Genomic DNA, 15,713 nt, shown 5'->3' on the forward strand with positions numbered 1-15,713 from the left:
TTGCACAGGTGAATGCCTGAACACTTCCCACCGCCCCCCTCCCACCTACACAGTGTCCAACATTTACGGGAAGCTTTTAGCTCAGCAGGTACCATCATGGAAAGAACACATCTACTTCTCAGCTTCTCTTTCTTGTGTCCTTTTTTGTATCCAAAACAACACTTTGTGTCTGATGCCCTTGGTGAGACAGGACTTTTTTCAACCTGTGTGTTCATGGATGTGGCAGAACTCAAACAAGACTTGGAATCAAACAGAGCTGCAGGGACACGTAAGCGATTTTGGGGTAAAGGTCTGCTTAGAGCCCTTTTCAGAACAAATGCATCAAGGATCTGTTCTTATTTTAGAAGCTGTTTGGGGACAAATACTACCCTATTCAGCTGTGCCACTCTCAAAAAAGGCACAGCTGGACCTAGCAACAGATTTAGCATCTCCCAGAGACAAGCTGAGAGGGAAACAAAGTTTGCAGTTCTGCACAAGCTCTTCATCCCTCTCCCTGGCAGCCTGGCACCTTCCAGCCTTTAAGGAGGTGCCGTTTTAATCACAGCCTTGTTTTTCTCCTCCCACGCCCAGGGCAGTGAGCAGCCAGCCGTCACCTCCACCTTCCAGCAGTCGCGATCAATACCTCCTGCCCCTGGACAGCTGCCTAGCAAGGCTGGTAAACTGCTCCCGCAAACACCCGCCGGGATGAGGCTCCCGAGCTGGGCTGCCTTGCCCAGACCCCCTCTGGGAACACCCCCAGGGCAGCCTCGTGCTGCTGCGGGGCCCTCACCTCCATGGCCGGCACGGCGAGCTGGGAGCGGAAGGCAGGGACGCTGTAGAGCGCGTCGCCCGCCTGCTGGTGCTCGTGCTGCGGACAGCTCTTCCCCCCGTCCATGGCAGCGTGTGCTGAGGGCATCAGCCCGGGTCCCGCCGCATGAAGTCCTCCGGGCAGGGGGAGCGGGCTGGGGAGCGGTGGCAGGCTCTTTATCTGTGCTCTTCTCCCCGCACCATGTCCTAGGATGGGAAAGAAACACAGGGTTAAGGCTGCTGGAGGGGAAGAATCACAGAATTGTGGAAAAGAAAGCACAGCCAATTTCAAACCTAGCTAAGGAATCGGTAAACAGGCGTCAGGCTGCAAATGCCAGCTGCCTCTTAACCAAACAAGAGAGGTTTTTCCTGGGAAACAGTCCTCAAATCTCACCACACCTGGAATTCACCTAGACGGCGATCCTAAACACACCTCTCCTGCCTCGCTGCAAGCACTGCCAACGTCTGCCAGGTTGTCGCACTCATCCGTGAGTTCTGCGGCAGCCAAATGCTGGTTTTTAGCTCGAGGAATTTTCTAATATACAAGAAGATTCTGAACTTCTCAGCAAACTCTTGACTAAGCCGATCGATTCCCCGAGACTGCTCATTTTCACAGCAACTTACGCTGCCTTAGCAGGTAATTTGGCAGGCCTGAGCTCTCAGGAAGCAGCTGGAATGCCAGACGAAGCCCTGTAAGATACCGACGTGCCACCAGTAATCAGCACTCATTAGCTCGCAGGCACTTCACTCAGCCCAGCGGGTGCCAGCTTCGATTCTCACAGCCAGAAGAATGTGACCCCCGGTGGGGCACCTTCTCTCCAAAACAGTCCTGGCATCATCGACGGGAACACACATGGCCAGCACTTCCAGCTCTCTGTGTACAGTTTCTGCAGTGCTACCCATGGAAAAAGTGTCTTTTTTTGGCCTGCCTGGTGCCGTTTGCTGTTCACCTTCAGTCCTGACCGGCAGACACAGCCCAGCCCTCCTGCTGGAAGCCTCGCAGGTAGCCACGACCTCCATTCCCAGCCGGCAGATGATCAAGGATCCTCACTGACAGATTCACTGCTCCAGGATGAAAATGTGCCATGTAGGTGGAAGGTTGTTCCACCTGAGCCAGGAGCAAAGCACCTCGCTGGGTGGAGGCACAGCTCGTCCCTGATCTCGCCACGCTCTGATGTCTCCGGTAGCTTCATGGTGGTTGTGCAGTGGGCTCTGATGCTCTTCCCTATGGCTGTGCACAGCAAAGGTCAGAGCAGGTGGTGCACCTTTAGCATGAAGGCTGCTGGTCTCAAACACAAGAGCTTACCCAGCCTTTCGTTCCCCCTGCTGCTAGCACGGTGGGCATTCAGGATCACTGTCCTGGCAGGGACCAGCCCCACGCTCAGACATCGCCTGATGATGCTCCAGGGGGGCAGCTACATGCTCCAAGGGAAACTAATCCCAAAGGGCTGGACAGAATCAAAATCTGACAGAATCACTTCCAACACCTGCAAAGTAACGAAAAGATGCCATAAAGGTTTCTTTGGGGGGAGGCTAAATTCTCTGCAACGTGACAGAGCGTTAACAGCAAGCTGTACAACCAAAAACCGAGGGAAAGGCACGCGACTTCCTTGGGGCACCTTCTGCTTTCCAGGACCGCCGCCACCAGGAGCCTGCAGCGTGACAGCCCGGCAAAGGCACTGGCTGGCAGATTCTCCTCGAGCCAGCTACCAGTGCTGAAAATCTAAGGAGCACAAACTGAAGCTGCAATTTCAAACACAGCAGCTTTGATCATTTACAAGATCCTTGCTACGAGGAGAGTTTCTGAAAAGTCAATTCTGAGTCAGAGCCCCTTTAAAAATAAGTGACCTTTCAGCCGCTGGGATTATTTCTGCATTTGTCATGGAAAGCAAAATTAAAATGAGTGTTTACTTCTTTCTCTGGGTGGCTGGAGCCACGTCGGGACATCTCTGAGCAGGGCTCACACGTGAGGGGGAGCAGACGACCCCCTTGCAGCAGGAGGTGGCGGGGCTGCCACCGACCTGGGGGGAAGGCACCGGGCGAAGCCTTCGGGTTTGGGGACCTGGGGCAGCGAGCAGAGGATCGGCCGCCGGCTCCCCCGGCAAGCAGCAGGCACGCAGATGCCTTCACGAGATGCAGGCTTCCAGGCTGAATTAAATCGTTTGCCAGAGGCTGAGCACTTTGTGGTTTAAGAAAGCACTCCCCCTTTTATTTTAGATAAAGAGGCCGTCGCCCTGGGACCCGCACGGTTTTGTAACCTGGCAAAAAAGCCCGTGCCGGGCGAGAGCTGTGGCTCGCCGGGCTGCTCGGCCTCTGCCTCCTCCTGCAGCACAGCAAATAAAAACCTCGCTGGGACTGCTCCGCCGAAAAAAGGACCAAGTGACCAAGCTGTCCTCAGGTGCATTTTCTCTAGGAGAGCACAGCAGAACATCACCCCCAAAGAGTAAGGTTTGTACACCAGAAGTGACTCCAGGCTGCCTGAAAAGACCGTTCAGCTACCAAAACCCCCAGCCCGTTTTAATTAATTGCTAACAGAAGAAATACTCTTTGCAAAGGCGCAGGATCACCTCGATCCTTCTCTCTGGCTTTATTTCACCACAGATTTACTGCAGTCTCGCTCTTTTACAACCAGAAGTGTTTCTTTTTATTATGCTATAAAATCCACACTCAGGCTTTATAGTCCATAAGCCCAGGAGCAAAACCAGCTAAAAAACACTTTGCTAGCACCCCAGCATCCCAATTAATATTGCTATACTGGCCTCAGGCCCCTTGATTTATTGGCCAAACAGCAGCAGCAGGGTTCCCAAAAAGCAGCCTGCAGAGGGTTCGTAGGCTTGGAGCCTCGTTAGAGGCCACTTCAATCAGCTCACGGGCACGGCTGCAGGGGCAGCAGCACTACCAGGAAGATTCTCCGGCCCCACGCACACCTGAGCTCGGTGCTGATGCTGAAGGGCAGTTATTTAAGCAAAGGCTGCCTGGTGTTAACATCTCCCGAACCCAAAGGGGCGCCGATGAAGTCCTCGGGCACAGCCACGTTCACATCCCGCCTACCGAGCGTCTCCATGCACAAAGGATGCTGGAGATGTCAAAATATTCCTCCCAAAGCACAGGGTTTATTGCACGGGAACTGGGCTGCATAAATGCAGACTTTGACCTCCAGCCCATTGTGGAGAGACCCAGGAAAGGAGCAGCACCGGGGGGACACAATGCAGCCCCATCGGGGCGGCCCCACAGCCACCCCCGTTGGCACCTTCTGCTCCAGCTTCTAGGGCTGCTTTCTTCTTTTTCTCCGTATTTTTCTCTGATGCCACTGGTGGTCTGCAGGAGATCCTACGAAATTGTAATTTACATCTCAGGAAGGAAGTAGGAGGAGAGAAAGGCCTGAACGCCAGGCAAGGCAGAGGTTTATTGCAACTCCACGGAACAGGGGAAACTCCAGGGCTGGCTCTGAGAACGGCCAAGCCTCGTTCCTTCTCTGTCACCAGCTCCTGGCGTTTCTCCTCCGCCCAGAGGACTTGACAAGAGGACCGATGGTATAAATTAAGCCTGTGCTACAACACCCAGAACCCCCCAAATGAAGCAGAGGGAAGCAGAAGCCCACAGCTTGCTTCGTTTTCCACCCCTGCTCCGAGATCCTCCAGCCTTCCAAATCAAGGCAGATGCTTGTAGTACAAGGCTGAAAGGAAGACAAAGAGACAGAAAAACACAACAAAAAAACCTTGAGACGTTCTTCAAATGCTGTATAGAGCTGCAAACGGCATAAATGGCTCGTCTTTATAGATCCCATAAATACAGCTCAGCTGCTACCGAAGGCAGGGAGCTGTGCTGACCTAAGGTCAGCATCACAGACTTGCTTTAGAGACATCGATATCCTCTGGTGCCTTTAAAATACTGTCTCTGCTCTTCTCACCAGAGAGTTCAGGTTTTTTTGCCTTTTTTTCCTTCCAATTTGTAACAGCTTTCACTAGGAAATCAGCAGCAGTGATTCCCGTAACGGCTGTAGCAAATATACAGCCTTACTGCTCCATCCAAAGCAACTTACGAAGGGTAAAATCAATAGCAGAGCCTCTGCCCGCCTGCTCTGCATTATCCTGGGTCTTGGCAACACCAGATTTCACCGGCCAGATACTCTGCAGTGCTTTTCTCTGCAACAGCATTAGGTCCGTAGGAAAACTCTTGCACAATAGGTCAGGCCCAATTAGCAAAACGAAGGAAAATTGCTTGAGTTTAAACTCCTACGCCTGAGCAACAGTCAGCTGGTGAATGCCAACGCGCTGAATTCATGTGACAGAATTCCTCCGAAGATATCAGAGCAAACAGCTGGACGGATGGATGGACAGATGGACAGCCCAAACCTCAAGATGCTTTCTTGGGAGACACCGAGAAAATCAGCGGAGCCCAGACATCGTGGAGTCCCAGTCCTGTCCTCTAGGAAACTGGAGAAGGATGAATCCCCTCAACATTTCTCCTTACACTCCCCAGTCCCAAGGGACTAACACCGAGGATGGAGACGTGGCACGGGTCCGAGGGCAACAGGACACTGCCCATCTCAGCACCAACAGCCTCCGCAGGTGCTTGGTGAGCATCCTCCGGGCAGCCTCAGAACCACGAAACTCAGCGAGTTCCTGCGAGCCACGGCTCCCGTTTCCACATCCTGCACCGCCAGCCTAACAGCCCAAACTGATGCTTGCTGACTTTTAACTTTGCAGAATTTCCACTGCCCGCGGGAGCAGCACCTTCCCCCTGCACGCATCCCCCTTCCTCCCAGGCTCGGGGCGACAACTTCACGACCACGCGGCCGTGGGCAGCGCTGGACCTGCTCCCGGGCACTGCTTGAAAACGAAACCTTCCTGCCCGGCGTGACAAAGCCCCACGAGTCTGGTTGTATCACAAGTCACCCTGATGAAGCTGCAGGGAGAGTTTCGCTATTATTGAGCTTTCTTACAGGCTCGCTGCTCAGCCCAGCCCTAGCAGCCAGCGTTGGGCGCAGGATTCCTGCAGGATTCCTCGTGCCTGGGGGCTACGGGGAACAAACTGCAACTTTTAACAGCTTGAGCTTCACATAAACCTGTGGGATCGGCACTGAAGCAGGCAATTTCCAACTGAAAAGCAAAACAAACTGCTCTGCAATAGTCAGGATGGATAGAGCTGTGGGTAAGGCTGGGTTCACAGCTATCTGCCACAGAGCGAGGTAAACACCCTCGGTACGTTCAGGAGAAGCGAGCACTTCCTCCCCGTTCCTTTCAGTCTCTGTTAACTTACTCTAAATTGCTCTCCATTAAAAGAAGACAGCTAGGAAACCACAGGCATGCACACAACAGGCAGAGCTAAACCTGCTGACGGTGAGTTAAACGCTCGGTGAGGACACAAAGGCCGCAGAAATCGGATCCCGAGGAGGCACGGGCACAGCAGGAGGCACGAGCACGGGGGGCTCCGCTCCCCACCTGCAGAGCAGGAGCAGGACGGGAGCCCCGAACCCCCCACCCCACCACGGGCACCCCGCCAGGGCTGCCGGGGACGGGATTCCTGAGAACAGCTCGTACGTGAAGTGCCCGGAGAAACAGGAACCGAGCCCCACGGGACGCCCAGAGCGGTTTTTGTCCCCGTCGCCAAGCCAGCCTCTAGTTCCTCTTTCAAGTTTCTTCTCGCCGTATTTTTGGACGGAGCTGCAGCCGAACAGCCTCGAGCGGTGAGAAGGGGAGGCTTCGAGGCAGAGCCCCCGTCACTGGCACCAGCAGGGACTGATGCTGTGATGCAGGAGAAGCGTGGAAGGGGAGCGGGGACCTGCCCGCACCGCGCTCAGACAGAGCCCAGCAGGACAGAGACAGCCTCTGAGGACAACAGCTCAACGCAGGCTGAAGCATCAGATCCTTTTCCTGTAAATAATTCAAAATTTAAAAAAAAGAAAGGATTTCCATTTGTAAATTCTATCCCCTGGTCACGACTTAACTCCTTGTCTTCAGGCAAATCCAGGTCTGCGCGGCGCAACGCAGCGCTGCTCGGTTACGTGTCTGAGGCAGTCCTGGAAAAGGGATTTCGAGTTAATTTAGCAAGAAGACAGAAGTTCATGCAGAAACAGAAAATACCGGGGGTGACTCACTCCAGCTCTCCACTGCTCTTAAGTAAAAGACGGGCGAATCTGTAAGAAAGGCAAAGAACGCAAAGTTTGTTCTTTACCAGCTCCGAGTTACGCCAGTCGGGCGTTGATCTGCATGAAAGCAGAAAGGAAGAATGCCTCCAACCCTGCGTATTAGAAAGCACAAAACAAAGCGAGCCCGGTGCAGCAACTTCAAAGGAATATTAGAAAGTTACAGAGGAGGGGAGAAAATTTAACCTCAGGCGAATGCGGAACACAACCCAGTCCAGTTACAAAAGCGCAGGATAACATCAATCTAGGAGATAATAAGTATCTGTGATGAAAATGGAACCACTTCAGGGCACGCTAACCGAGCGCTTTAAGCCACCTTGATCTCCCGAATGCTTTCAGCAAGAAGGAATGCACTTTGGGTGCATTTGTTCTGTACAGACTGAGCCCTGTAAGCTCCGCGCAGCACCACCGGGCTCGTGAGCACGACGGAAAAGGAAGCGGGGAAAACCTCGCTGCTTACCTGGGCTGTGCAAGGAGCTGCGGAGAGCCCGAGAACAATCTGTTTGACAGATTAACTGCTGGAATGATACGGTCTGTAAACAAGGAGGAGAGGAGCTGAGATCATTTCAAAGCTTCTCGCCAGATCTACGTGGGACAGATGGCGGTGCATGCAGAAAAGCGAACTTCTCTCCCAAAGACTGGGGTTACAGGACGGAGAAGGAATTGCTTCGTGTCCCGAGCAGCACCAGCCCAGCCCCTCTGCATCCAAAGCTCAGGCCATGTTGGGGGGATCAAAGACAGCTTTTGGGAAGGAAATGTCCTTGAGAAAATGTGAACTCTCCCACATGGGTAGACAAAAGTCAGGCAGATTTAAATTGCACCTGAGAAACTTTAATAGAAATGCCAGGAAAAAAATAAAAGCTGGAAACCAGCACAGGGACTGGGCAGGGTGCACAGGCTGCAACAGCAGAGGTGGGCAGAGCGAGGGGCAGCTGCCCCTCAGGGCAAAACCGGGCTCCTTGGAGGAAGGAATCCCTCTCCAGAGGGATGTGCCGCCTTCTCACCCCGTGCTGAAAGCAGCACTTCGGTTCTTCTTCAGCTCCAAAGCACAAGCAGCAGCACCAGCCTCCTGCAGACACCTCCATCCTCTCTCAGGGATCTGCAGCCAGACCCAGCGCTGCCGTTCCCTTGCATGCAGCCGGGGTTTTATCTACTCCCCCGGCCCTACACGGAGCCGCCTATGAAGTCCAACCCCATCAGAGGCTCCTGGAAGTTGCAGTGCTGTGACCACGGGTGCGAGGGGCAGAGCGGGGTTGCTGCATTTACACCACACGGGTCTGCCATGGAAACAGCCGGACCGTGAGCGGGGCAGTGCCTTGGATCAGGCTGAGAGTGCCCACGTATGGAGAGGGGAACTGCAGCGACTCCGACCAAGCTCCGGGGGGTCCCTGTCCTCCTTCCCCCGTGCCTGGGGCAGCCGAGGGCTGTGCTGCGCCCGGGCTCACGCTGCCCGTCACCAGGAGGCTCCTCGGTGCTGTTTGGATACGCACGAGAGTCACAATGGCCCTTAATCCTCAAAAGAAAAGCAGAGAAATGCAAGCCCAGATAATGAGAGAGGGAAAAAGCTTCATCGGGAGCCTTGCTGCTGGCATCTGCCCCAACGCGCCATTCCCTAAATTTCCTCGGATTAATATTAAGCGGTTAAGTGGCACAGCAGCTTTAGCTCCAACAGAGACAAAAGAGAGCGGTTCATTATCTGATCGCTGACGGAATTCCTCTCAAATCTTCCCCGGGTACTTTTGTCTCAAGGATGCAGAGCTGAAGCTAACTGCTGGTTCTGCCTGAAGAGCTGGCCTCTCTTGCTATTCATTCGGCTCACCAGGCCCCAAAATATTATCGTCCACCCTGCTCCCCGGCCCCTCTGCTTGCAGGCTGCTCAGCCCAATGGTCTGTCTCCAAATGCTCCGCTTCGAGAACCAAACCATTGTTCAAACTGGGACCCAAACACTCCAGTAAAGCTTGCTGCTAGAGGACAGGTTCCGTCTGCCCCTGCTCGTCCACCCGGGAGGAGATACGACGACTCCTGGCCAGAGCACAAATCCCCCCTCCATACACAGGCTCCTGCCAAGGACCCCGGCACGTTTCAGAGGCAGTCGATGCCTCAGCACCCCGCAGAGCCGCACAGCCACGCTCCCAAAGCAGAGCACACGGGTCCCTCGGGCAGCAGGACGGCTGAGGCTCACCCTGAGCAGGGCAGCTCCCGGCACAGCCCTGCTGCGAGCGAGGTCCTGGATGAGGATAAACCGCAGCAGGAGCGGGGCACAGGGCAAGGGGGCACCCGGAGCTCAGCACCACGATGGTCCGGCAGCAAACAGAGCACGCCAGGACGTAGCTGTAAGACAAGCCCTACAGAAACCCCACTGAGCCAGCCTCAGAAGCACACCTGCCAGGTAGAAACGCGCGATTATACTACTTAATTAAAGGGGAAGAGAAGAGCAGGAAGAACAGAGCTGAGGTTCAAAGCCAAGGAGCGCAGCTCTCCGGATCCTCTGTGCTTTGCCTCTGCCCCCAGTTCGAGGCAATCGCAGGAGGTTTGTTGGAAGAAACCAGCCCCAGCTGAGCCCAGCACGCCGCGACAGCCTGTGCCATGCTGCCACACAGGGAACGAGCTTTCTGCCCCATACAGCCACAAAACACTCCAGGACTCCGAAGCCTGCTGCCCCATTAATCGTGAGCACATAAACCCCGTTCCAGAGCAGGCAGCCTCCAGGCAGGCTCAACGTACGCTCCCTGCGTGCAAGAGGCATGTATTGGTTTCTTTCAGAGCTCCGTGTTTACAGATCTCGATCGTGTTACCAAAAGAGACTGAAGAGTTTTAAGCTGAAACGGTTCAGAATATAAAACTCCTAATTAAGCCTGGACGGCTTTCCAGAGAGATCCAGGCTCTCACGATTAAAAATCAAAGCGCGGTATTCAGCGGCTGCACAGTTAGCTCTTTATGACAGTGTCACTGTTCAGAAAGCTTTAAACCTGGGTCAGCGTTTTCATTATAAACCTTCCATTTCAGGGATCTATAACTTAAGCTTAAAAAAGGCCTATTCAGCCAGGAAGCACAGCCCTCAAACACAGCACACGCTCAGGATTTTAAACACAACACTTCAAAAAAAAGGGAAAATCCTCTCCGTGTACACTTCAGCACCAAAAAAACCCTGCAGCGAAGGTGGCCGGAGCGCTCAGCGAGTGTCCGGCCAGGCGGACGCTGCCTGTCCCGTGCCTGTCCCATGACGAAACGCGACGCTCGGCCCCGCTGCTCCCGGGCTGGGGAGCTCACAGCAGCGAGCTGCCCGTTAAAGGAAGGGAGAAGTGAGCTTTTTTCAGAAGCCTGTTCCTGCTCAAGAATGAGGATGTAAGACCTTGACAAAGGTAGGGGAGGAAACGGCATTTAGCAAATCACTGAGAACTGCGAGGTTTCAAACAAAGGTGTGAGTTCATGCCTAACGCAAAGCCGCCCGCAGGACTCACAGAAATCTTTCAGAACGCTCCGTAGTAGAGAAACGAACTTGAGACCTAACGTTAAGGAAGAAAAAGCTGCACAATCCACTGACTGTGCCATCTCCTGACACGTTCTGTGGCTTTACCATTGCATTTTCCTCTACAAAAAACGTTTTCGCTTTCAGCCACCCTGAAAACCCGGCATAAGCGAGATCAATTCCAAGAACGGGCAAAAAAACATCGCAGGACACAGGTGGGGAAAGGCACCCTTCTTCAGCAAGCATCCCAGCTGCCATTTGAAACAATCCCAGACAAAAACACCTCTCAGACTGGACGAGGTGCCCCCGACACCAGTCGCAGTTCTGTTACCTCCAGCACTGACACGGGGCAAGTGGGCAGACAGAAACGGGGAGCGCCCGAAGTCGCTGCGAGCACCGGCTTTGTGCTGTGCCGCTAAGCACCGAGGTTTCAGATGTTTTAGGCTGCTCCTTTGGCAATGATTAAGGAAGTTCTTTGGGTGATTCAGCCACTCTTCCCTCACCCAGCGCTCACGCTGGGCTTTCAATGAGACTTCGCTCAGCTGAGCTGCTAAAGGCAGGGTTTTGTTTTAGGGAAATGAGTACAGACACCGAGTGAATTGATAACCGTGGAAAAAGAGCAAGCAGCAGAGATGAGAACAGAGCTCAGGCTTTGGGGAGTGCAGCTGGCATCCTACCCAATAACTCTGCAAAGTCTTCAGGGGACGCACAGCGTTCCCCAAACTGAAAGCAAAAGCACCAGTGCGTGATTGCCACTTAAAGGCATTCCCGTGCCTGGCTGCCGGTGGCTGAGCGGCACCGCGCTGGCCCACGCCCGGTGTCCCGGTGCCACGGGTGACCCACGGCACTCAGCCGGCCACCGAACTCCCCACCACGATGGCACAGAAACCAAAAAAAACCCCACAGGCCTCCGGGTCCCACAGCGACCCCACAGAAGTCGCCCTTCAGAAGGCCGCCCCGTTCCACTGGACGTGAAGTCACGCAGAGATTAAGCCGTCTCGGCTGATTTTTAGGGTTACTTTTGAGGTGGGAGCAGCTTCCTAACCCCCCCGGGGACATTTAAGGGTGTTAGGGACCCGGAGGCGGGCGACCACCGCCAGCACCAGAGCTGGGAGCCCATGAGCGTGAGCCCCGTGCCCCAGGGGCGTTCAGCTGGGCCCTGAGGCACCACGACAGGCGCACACCCGGGGGTACCGGGGGGGTGTTTCTGCGCTCCCCCCCCCCCAGCACCAGGCCCCCGGCCCCTCGGTGCCCCTGGGGCTCAGCCCCTTCCCAACCGGGCCCTGAGCAGCCAGGAGCCCCCGGCTCTGCTTCGCGAGGAGAAGCGGCCCCCGCAGCCACGGGCGGAGCCGAGCGGGGCAGCTCCGAAGCCCCCCGGGACGCGGAGCCCCCCCCCCCCGGGGTCTTCCCGAGCCCCCCGGGCCGGGGGCGCTGCACGGGTAGACCTGGCGGCCGCGGTGCTCAGCCCAGAGCCGCGGCCGGGAGCCAGCGGCACAGCGCGGCGGGGACCCCCCCCCGGCCCCGAGCTCCCCCTTCCCGGCTCGGGGACCCCCTCCCGCCCCGGGGACCCCCCCCTCCCCGGCCCCGAGACCCCCCCCCGGGCCTCACCGTGCGCGGGGCTCTCAGGCTCCCGCCCGGCGGCCGCCGCCTCGCCGCGCTTCCGGGTTCCGCGCGGCCGCCATCTTGGGGGGACGCGGCCCGCGGGGCGGAAGGGGCGGGGGCGGCCGAGGGGGGGTCCTGAGGGGGACTGGGGGGGTCCCGGGAGGTTCCCGGGGGGCTCCAGGGGGCCCAGAGGGGTCTCTGGGGGGGGTCTTGAGGGGGCCCGCAGGGATCCTAGGGGGGTCGGGGGGTTCCTTGAGGGGTCTCGGGGGGGGTCCCAGGAGGACCGGGGGGTCCCGGGGGAGTCCCAATGGGGCCGGGGGGCTTTGAGGGGGTCCGGGGGGGTCTCCGGGGGGGGTTTGAGGGGGCCTGGAGGGATCCTTGAGGGGTCCTGGGGGGAGTCCCAATGGGACTGGAGGGGTCCTGGGGGGGTCCTTGAGGGGTCCCGGGGGGATCCCGGGGAGGCAGGGGGATCCCAATGGATCCGGGGGTGTCCCACGGGTGTCTTTGAGGGGTCTCGGGGAGATCCCAGGGGTCCCAATGGGGCCAGAGGAGTCCTGTGGTGGTCCTTGAAGGGTCTTGGGGGGGTCCCAGTGGGGTCGGGAGGGTGTGGGGGGCACCGGGGGGTCCCTGTGCTGCAGCCCCTGGGGAGCTGAGGGGGGGCTCCCACTCAGGATTAACAGGGAAGCGGCTGAGTGGGAAATAAAAGCCTTGGAACCCCCCTACGCTGCTCGCCTTCCTCCCCTCCTGCCCACTTTTATAACTTTCTGAGTGTTTGCGCTGGGTCTTTGCCCCTCGTAAGCCCCGGGGTAACGAGGCCGATCCCAGTCACACCCAGTCGCACCCAGCAGCGTTCCCACTGCGCTCACCGCACACCGGCATCCCCAGCGGGAGATCTCTGGGCTGACCCCCGGGAGGGAGGCGCAGAGCCAGCGGCACGGCGGGGGGAGAGGCACAGACCTTGGCCGTGGGTCCCCGGCACCGGGATGGGACGGGATGGGACGGAACGGGACGGGATGAGCTCCCTGCCTATGTGTGCTGCGCTGCTTTGCCATGAGCAGGGCACTGGGCACACGGGGACGGTGCCTGTGCAGCACCGGGACCCACTGTGGAGCAGGGCACGGCTCTGAGACCCAGGTTTGTGGGTGCCTGGGAAGCAAAAGCCAAGACTCTTTGGGATCTGAGCACTGCTCCCTCCAGGGCAGCCCCTCTGGGACCTGCTGAGGGGGTTTAAGGAGTCGGGGAAGTATCGGGGTTGCCCTGTAAAGCCCCGGCCCTGCTGGGGTTTGCAGGGAGCCCCAGCAGTGTGAGCCGGCTCAGCCGGGAAGCAGCCCCACACCATCAAAGAAGCTGCCTTCAAAGCAGACGGTGAGAACAAAAGGTTTGGGGTTTCGTGCACAGCACTCGAGGAAGGCAGAGGAAGGCAGAGGAAAGCAGCCTGCACCGGCACGGCCGGGGAGCCTCGGGCACCAGCACCCTCAGCTGGCCCCATCAGCTCCCTGGGGAGACGAGCACCTTGTCCTGGGGAGCTTCAGAGCCAGCAGCAGCAAAAACCCCAAATCCGGCCTCACCTGTCCCACTGCCCACGGGCACCTCGCAGCAGGACCCCAGCAGCTCTGGCAGCCTCAGCCCCTGCAGGGCCTCAGCCCTGGCACGAGGGACATTTCCCCTTCTCCTGCTGAGGCCCAAACGCAGAACTTGGCATTTTGGGGCTTTTGGGGCTGTCCGTGAGCGCTGCTCTTAGAACACTTCATTCATCGGCGGGCGTTAATTAATCAGCAATTGCATCATGCTTTCTGAAGTGTTCTTTTTCCAGAGGTTAATGCCAGAGGCTCTGGCTCCTTTAAATCACACTTTTAGGAACTCCTTCTGCTCTGGCTCTCACTGCACACCCCAGCGGGCTCGCTGAAGGCACCAGCAGCACTGCCCTGCCTGCGCCGTCCTCGTCCCCTGTACGGATGGGAGCTCTCCTACGTGAGAACAATCACCAGAGCCTCCTTAGCTGCGCACTTTTAGGGCTTAAAATCCCCTAGAGCTATTTCCGTAGTGCGATACCAATGAATCAAGGCGGTGGGAGCACCCGCAGGGATCCAGCTGGGGGTTAGTCAGCCTCCTGTAACCGCTGCCGGCCCTGCAGCTGGTGCCACAGCCCCAATGCTCGCCTCCTCCCCGCTTCCCACCCCGGTTCCTGTTCCAGGCACAAACCCGCTGACCCTGCGGTCCCCTCTGCACCCCTAAATCCCCTCCAGGAGCCAGCGCAGCACCTGCTGCAGGCAGCCACCAGCTGTGGGTTGGGGGCTTTCAGCTGCGGGCCCTGGAGCTGGGGGGCAGCGGGGAGGTGCTGGGTGTGCTCGTGGTGTGTGTAGGGCTCTGCCTTCCCCGTCCCCACGTGTGGGTGTCACCCCATGGTGCTGGGATGTCTGTGTGCAGTGCTGGGGCCGTGGCTGGGCTGCGTGCTGGTGCTCTGCCCCTTGGAGGAGAGCGATGCCCTGGGGAAATGCTCTGCCTTTCCCAGAAGAATCCCTTCCCAGGCAGCCAGGCCTCTGGGGGCACTGGGGCCTGGGATAATGGGCTCAAAAACGAGAGCACCGGGGCCCCAAGCCTGCAGCCTTGGCTGCCGTGCGTGCCATGGGGCCTCTGCCGTGGCGGTGCCGGGGTGAGCCCGGCCGTGTTGCATGCACTCGGTTCCTGTTTTTTTTCCCACAGCCTGGAAATCCCCTGACTTTCCGCCGGGGCGAGGAGCCCTGGGTCCAACTGGCTCCGTGCCGGCCCACAGCTTCAGGAAGGGGCATCTCAGGGTGGGGGGACAGAGCCACTGCCCCGTGCCAGGCCATCTGCGCAGGCTGGAGCCGAGCAGGGAGCCTGGACGGGACTCGGCTGCTCCGTACCTGGCAGGAGCCACGCTGGGGGGCAGCCTCCTGCAAAGCCCCTCAGGTCTGGGGAGCCCTTCACTGAGTTTCCACCTCTGGGGAGTCTCTTTCTGCGGCACCGGGAGCAGAGTGCAGCTGATGCAACCCGGCCAGGAGCTGCAGCCGAAGCCATGGGAGCTGCCTCCTGCCCGGGTTTCTTTGCTGTGGACGGTTTCCAATCGATCCTGCCCTCCTGCTGCTGGGAACCCGGCCCCCTCGGGAGGGGGAAGCACAGCACTTACCAGAATTTGGGTGATCGCTTTCCAGCACTTTGGACTCGGTGCCAAGATCGAAGTAAATCACACACAGCCAGGCGCTATCATGAGAGAAGCCTGCAAGGGAGCAGGAGGAAAAATACGGTGCTGCCAGAGCCCCGGGGGGCGGCTGCGCCCCCTTCTCTGCCCTGCTGCCAGCTCCAGGCCCTGTGCTCTGGAAAAGCTCCCCAGCTCCTCAGGGTGCTGTGGGGATGGAGCCGGGGAGATGCCCCTGGCCCTGGGGATCTGCGGAGCCTTTGGGGACCCTGGGCTGTGGAGTACGGGTACTGGGATGTTTTTGCTCCCCAGCAGGACCCCGAGCAGGGCTGCCAGCGTCGTGTCCTTGTGCCATGGAGCTGGGAGGATGGCTGCAAGTTCACAGATTTATGCCTGAGGTGTTTAAACACGCTGCTCTCTGCGACTTACAGGGTCCTTCCAAAACAATCTCCCCTCAGAGATGCCTTGCAATCTGCATGTCTGCAGCGCTAACACGTTTGCACTTTGCCGGATGCCTCCTGCTAAAAATCCTTCAAGTGCTCCCAAGCCG

The 15,713-nt window shown here is 57.7% G+C and overlaps 1 protein-coding gene across 2 annotated transcripts in view; it reads right to left on the reverse strand.

The window, feature by feature from the left end:
• SBNO2 (strawberry notch homolog 2) overlaps positions 1–12,121 on the reverse strand; it is a 55,675-nt gene extending 43,554 nt beyond the window's left edge. The window contains exons 1-3 of one of the 2 annotated variants that reach the window (XM_027472515.3): positions 12,013–12,120; positions 7,395–7,467; positions 770–993 (exon numbers count right to left, since the gene is read on the reverse strand). In XM_027472515.3, coding sequence (XP_027328316.3) covers positions 770–895 — 126 coding nt within the window. In that variant the 5' untranslated portion in view covers positions 896–993; positions 7,395–7,467; positions 12,013–12,120. Of the gene's footprint in view, positions 1–769; positions 994–7,394; positions 7,468–12,012 lie in introns of both variants that reach the window. The other variant, XM_027472514.3, reaches the window with a different exon arrangement.
• Positions 12,122–15,713: the final 3,592 nt, after the last annotated feature.

Source organism: Anas platyrhynchos, chromosome 29, assembly GCF_047663525.1.
Source record: "Anas platyrhynchos isolate ZD024472 breed Pekin duck chromosome 29, IASCAAS_PekinDuck_T2T, whole genome shotgun sequence".
In the NCBI taxonomy this organism is placed as follows: Eukaryota; Metazoa; Chordata; class Aves; order Anseriformes; family Anatidae; genus Anas; species Anas platyrhynchos.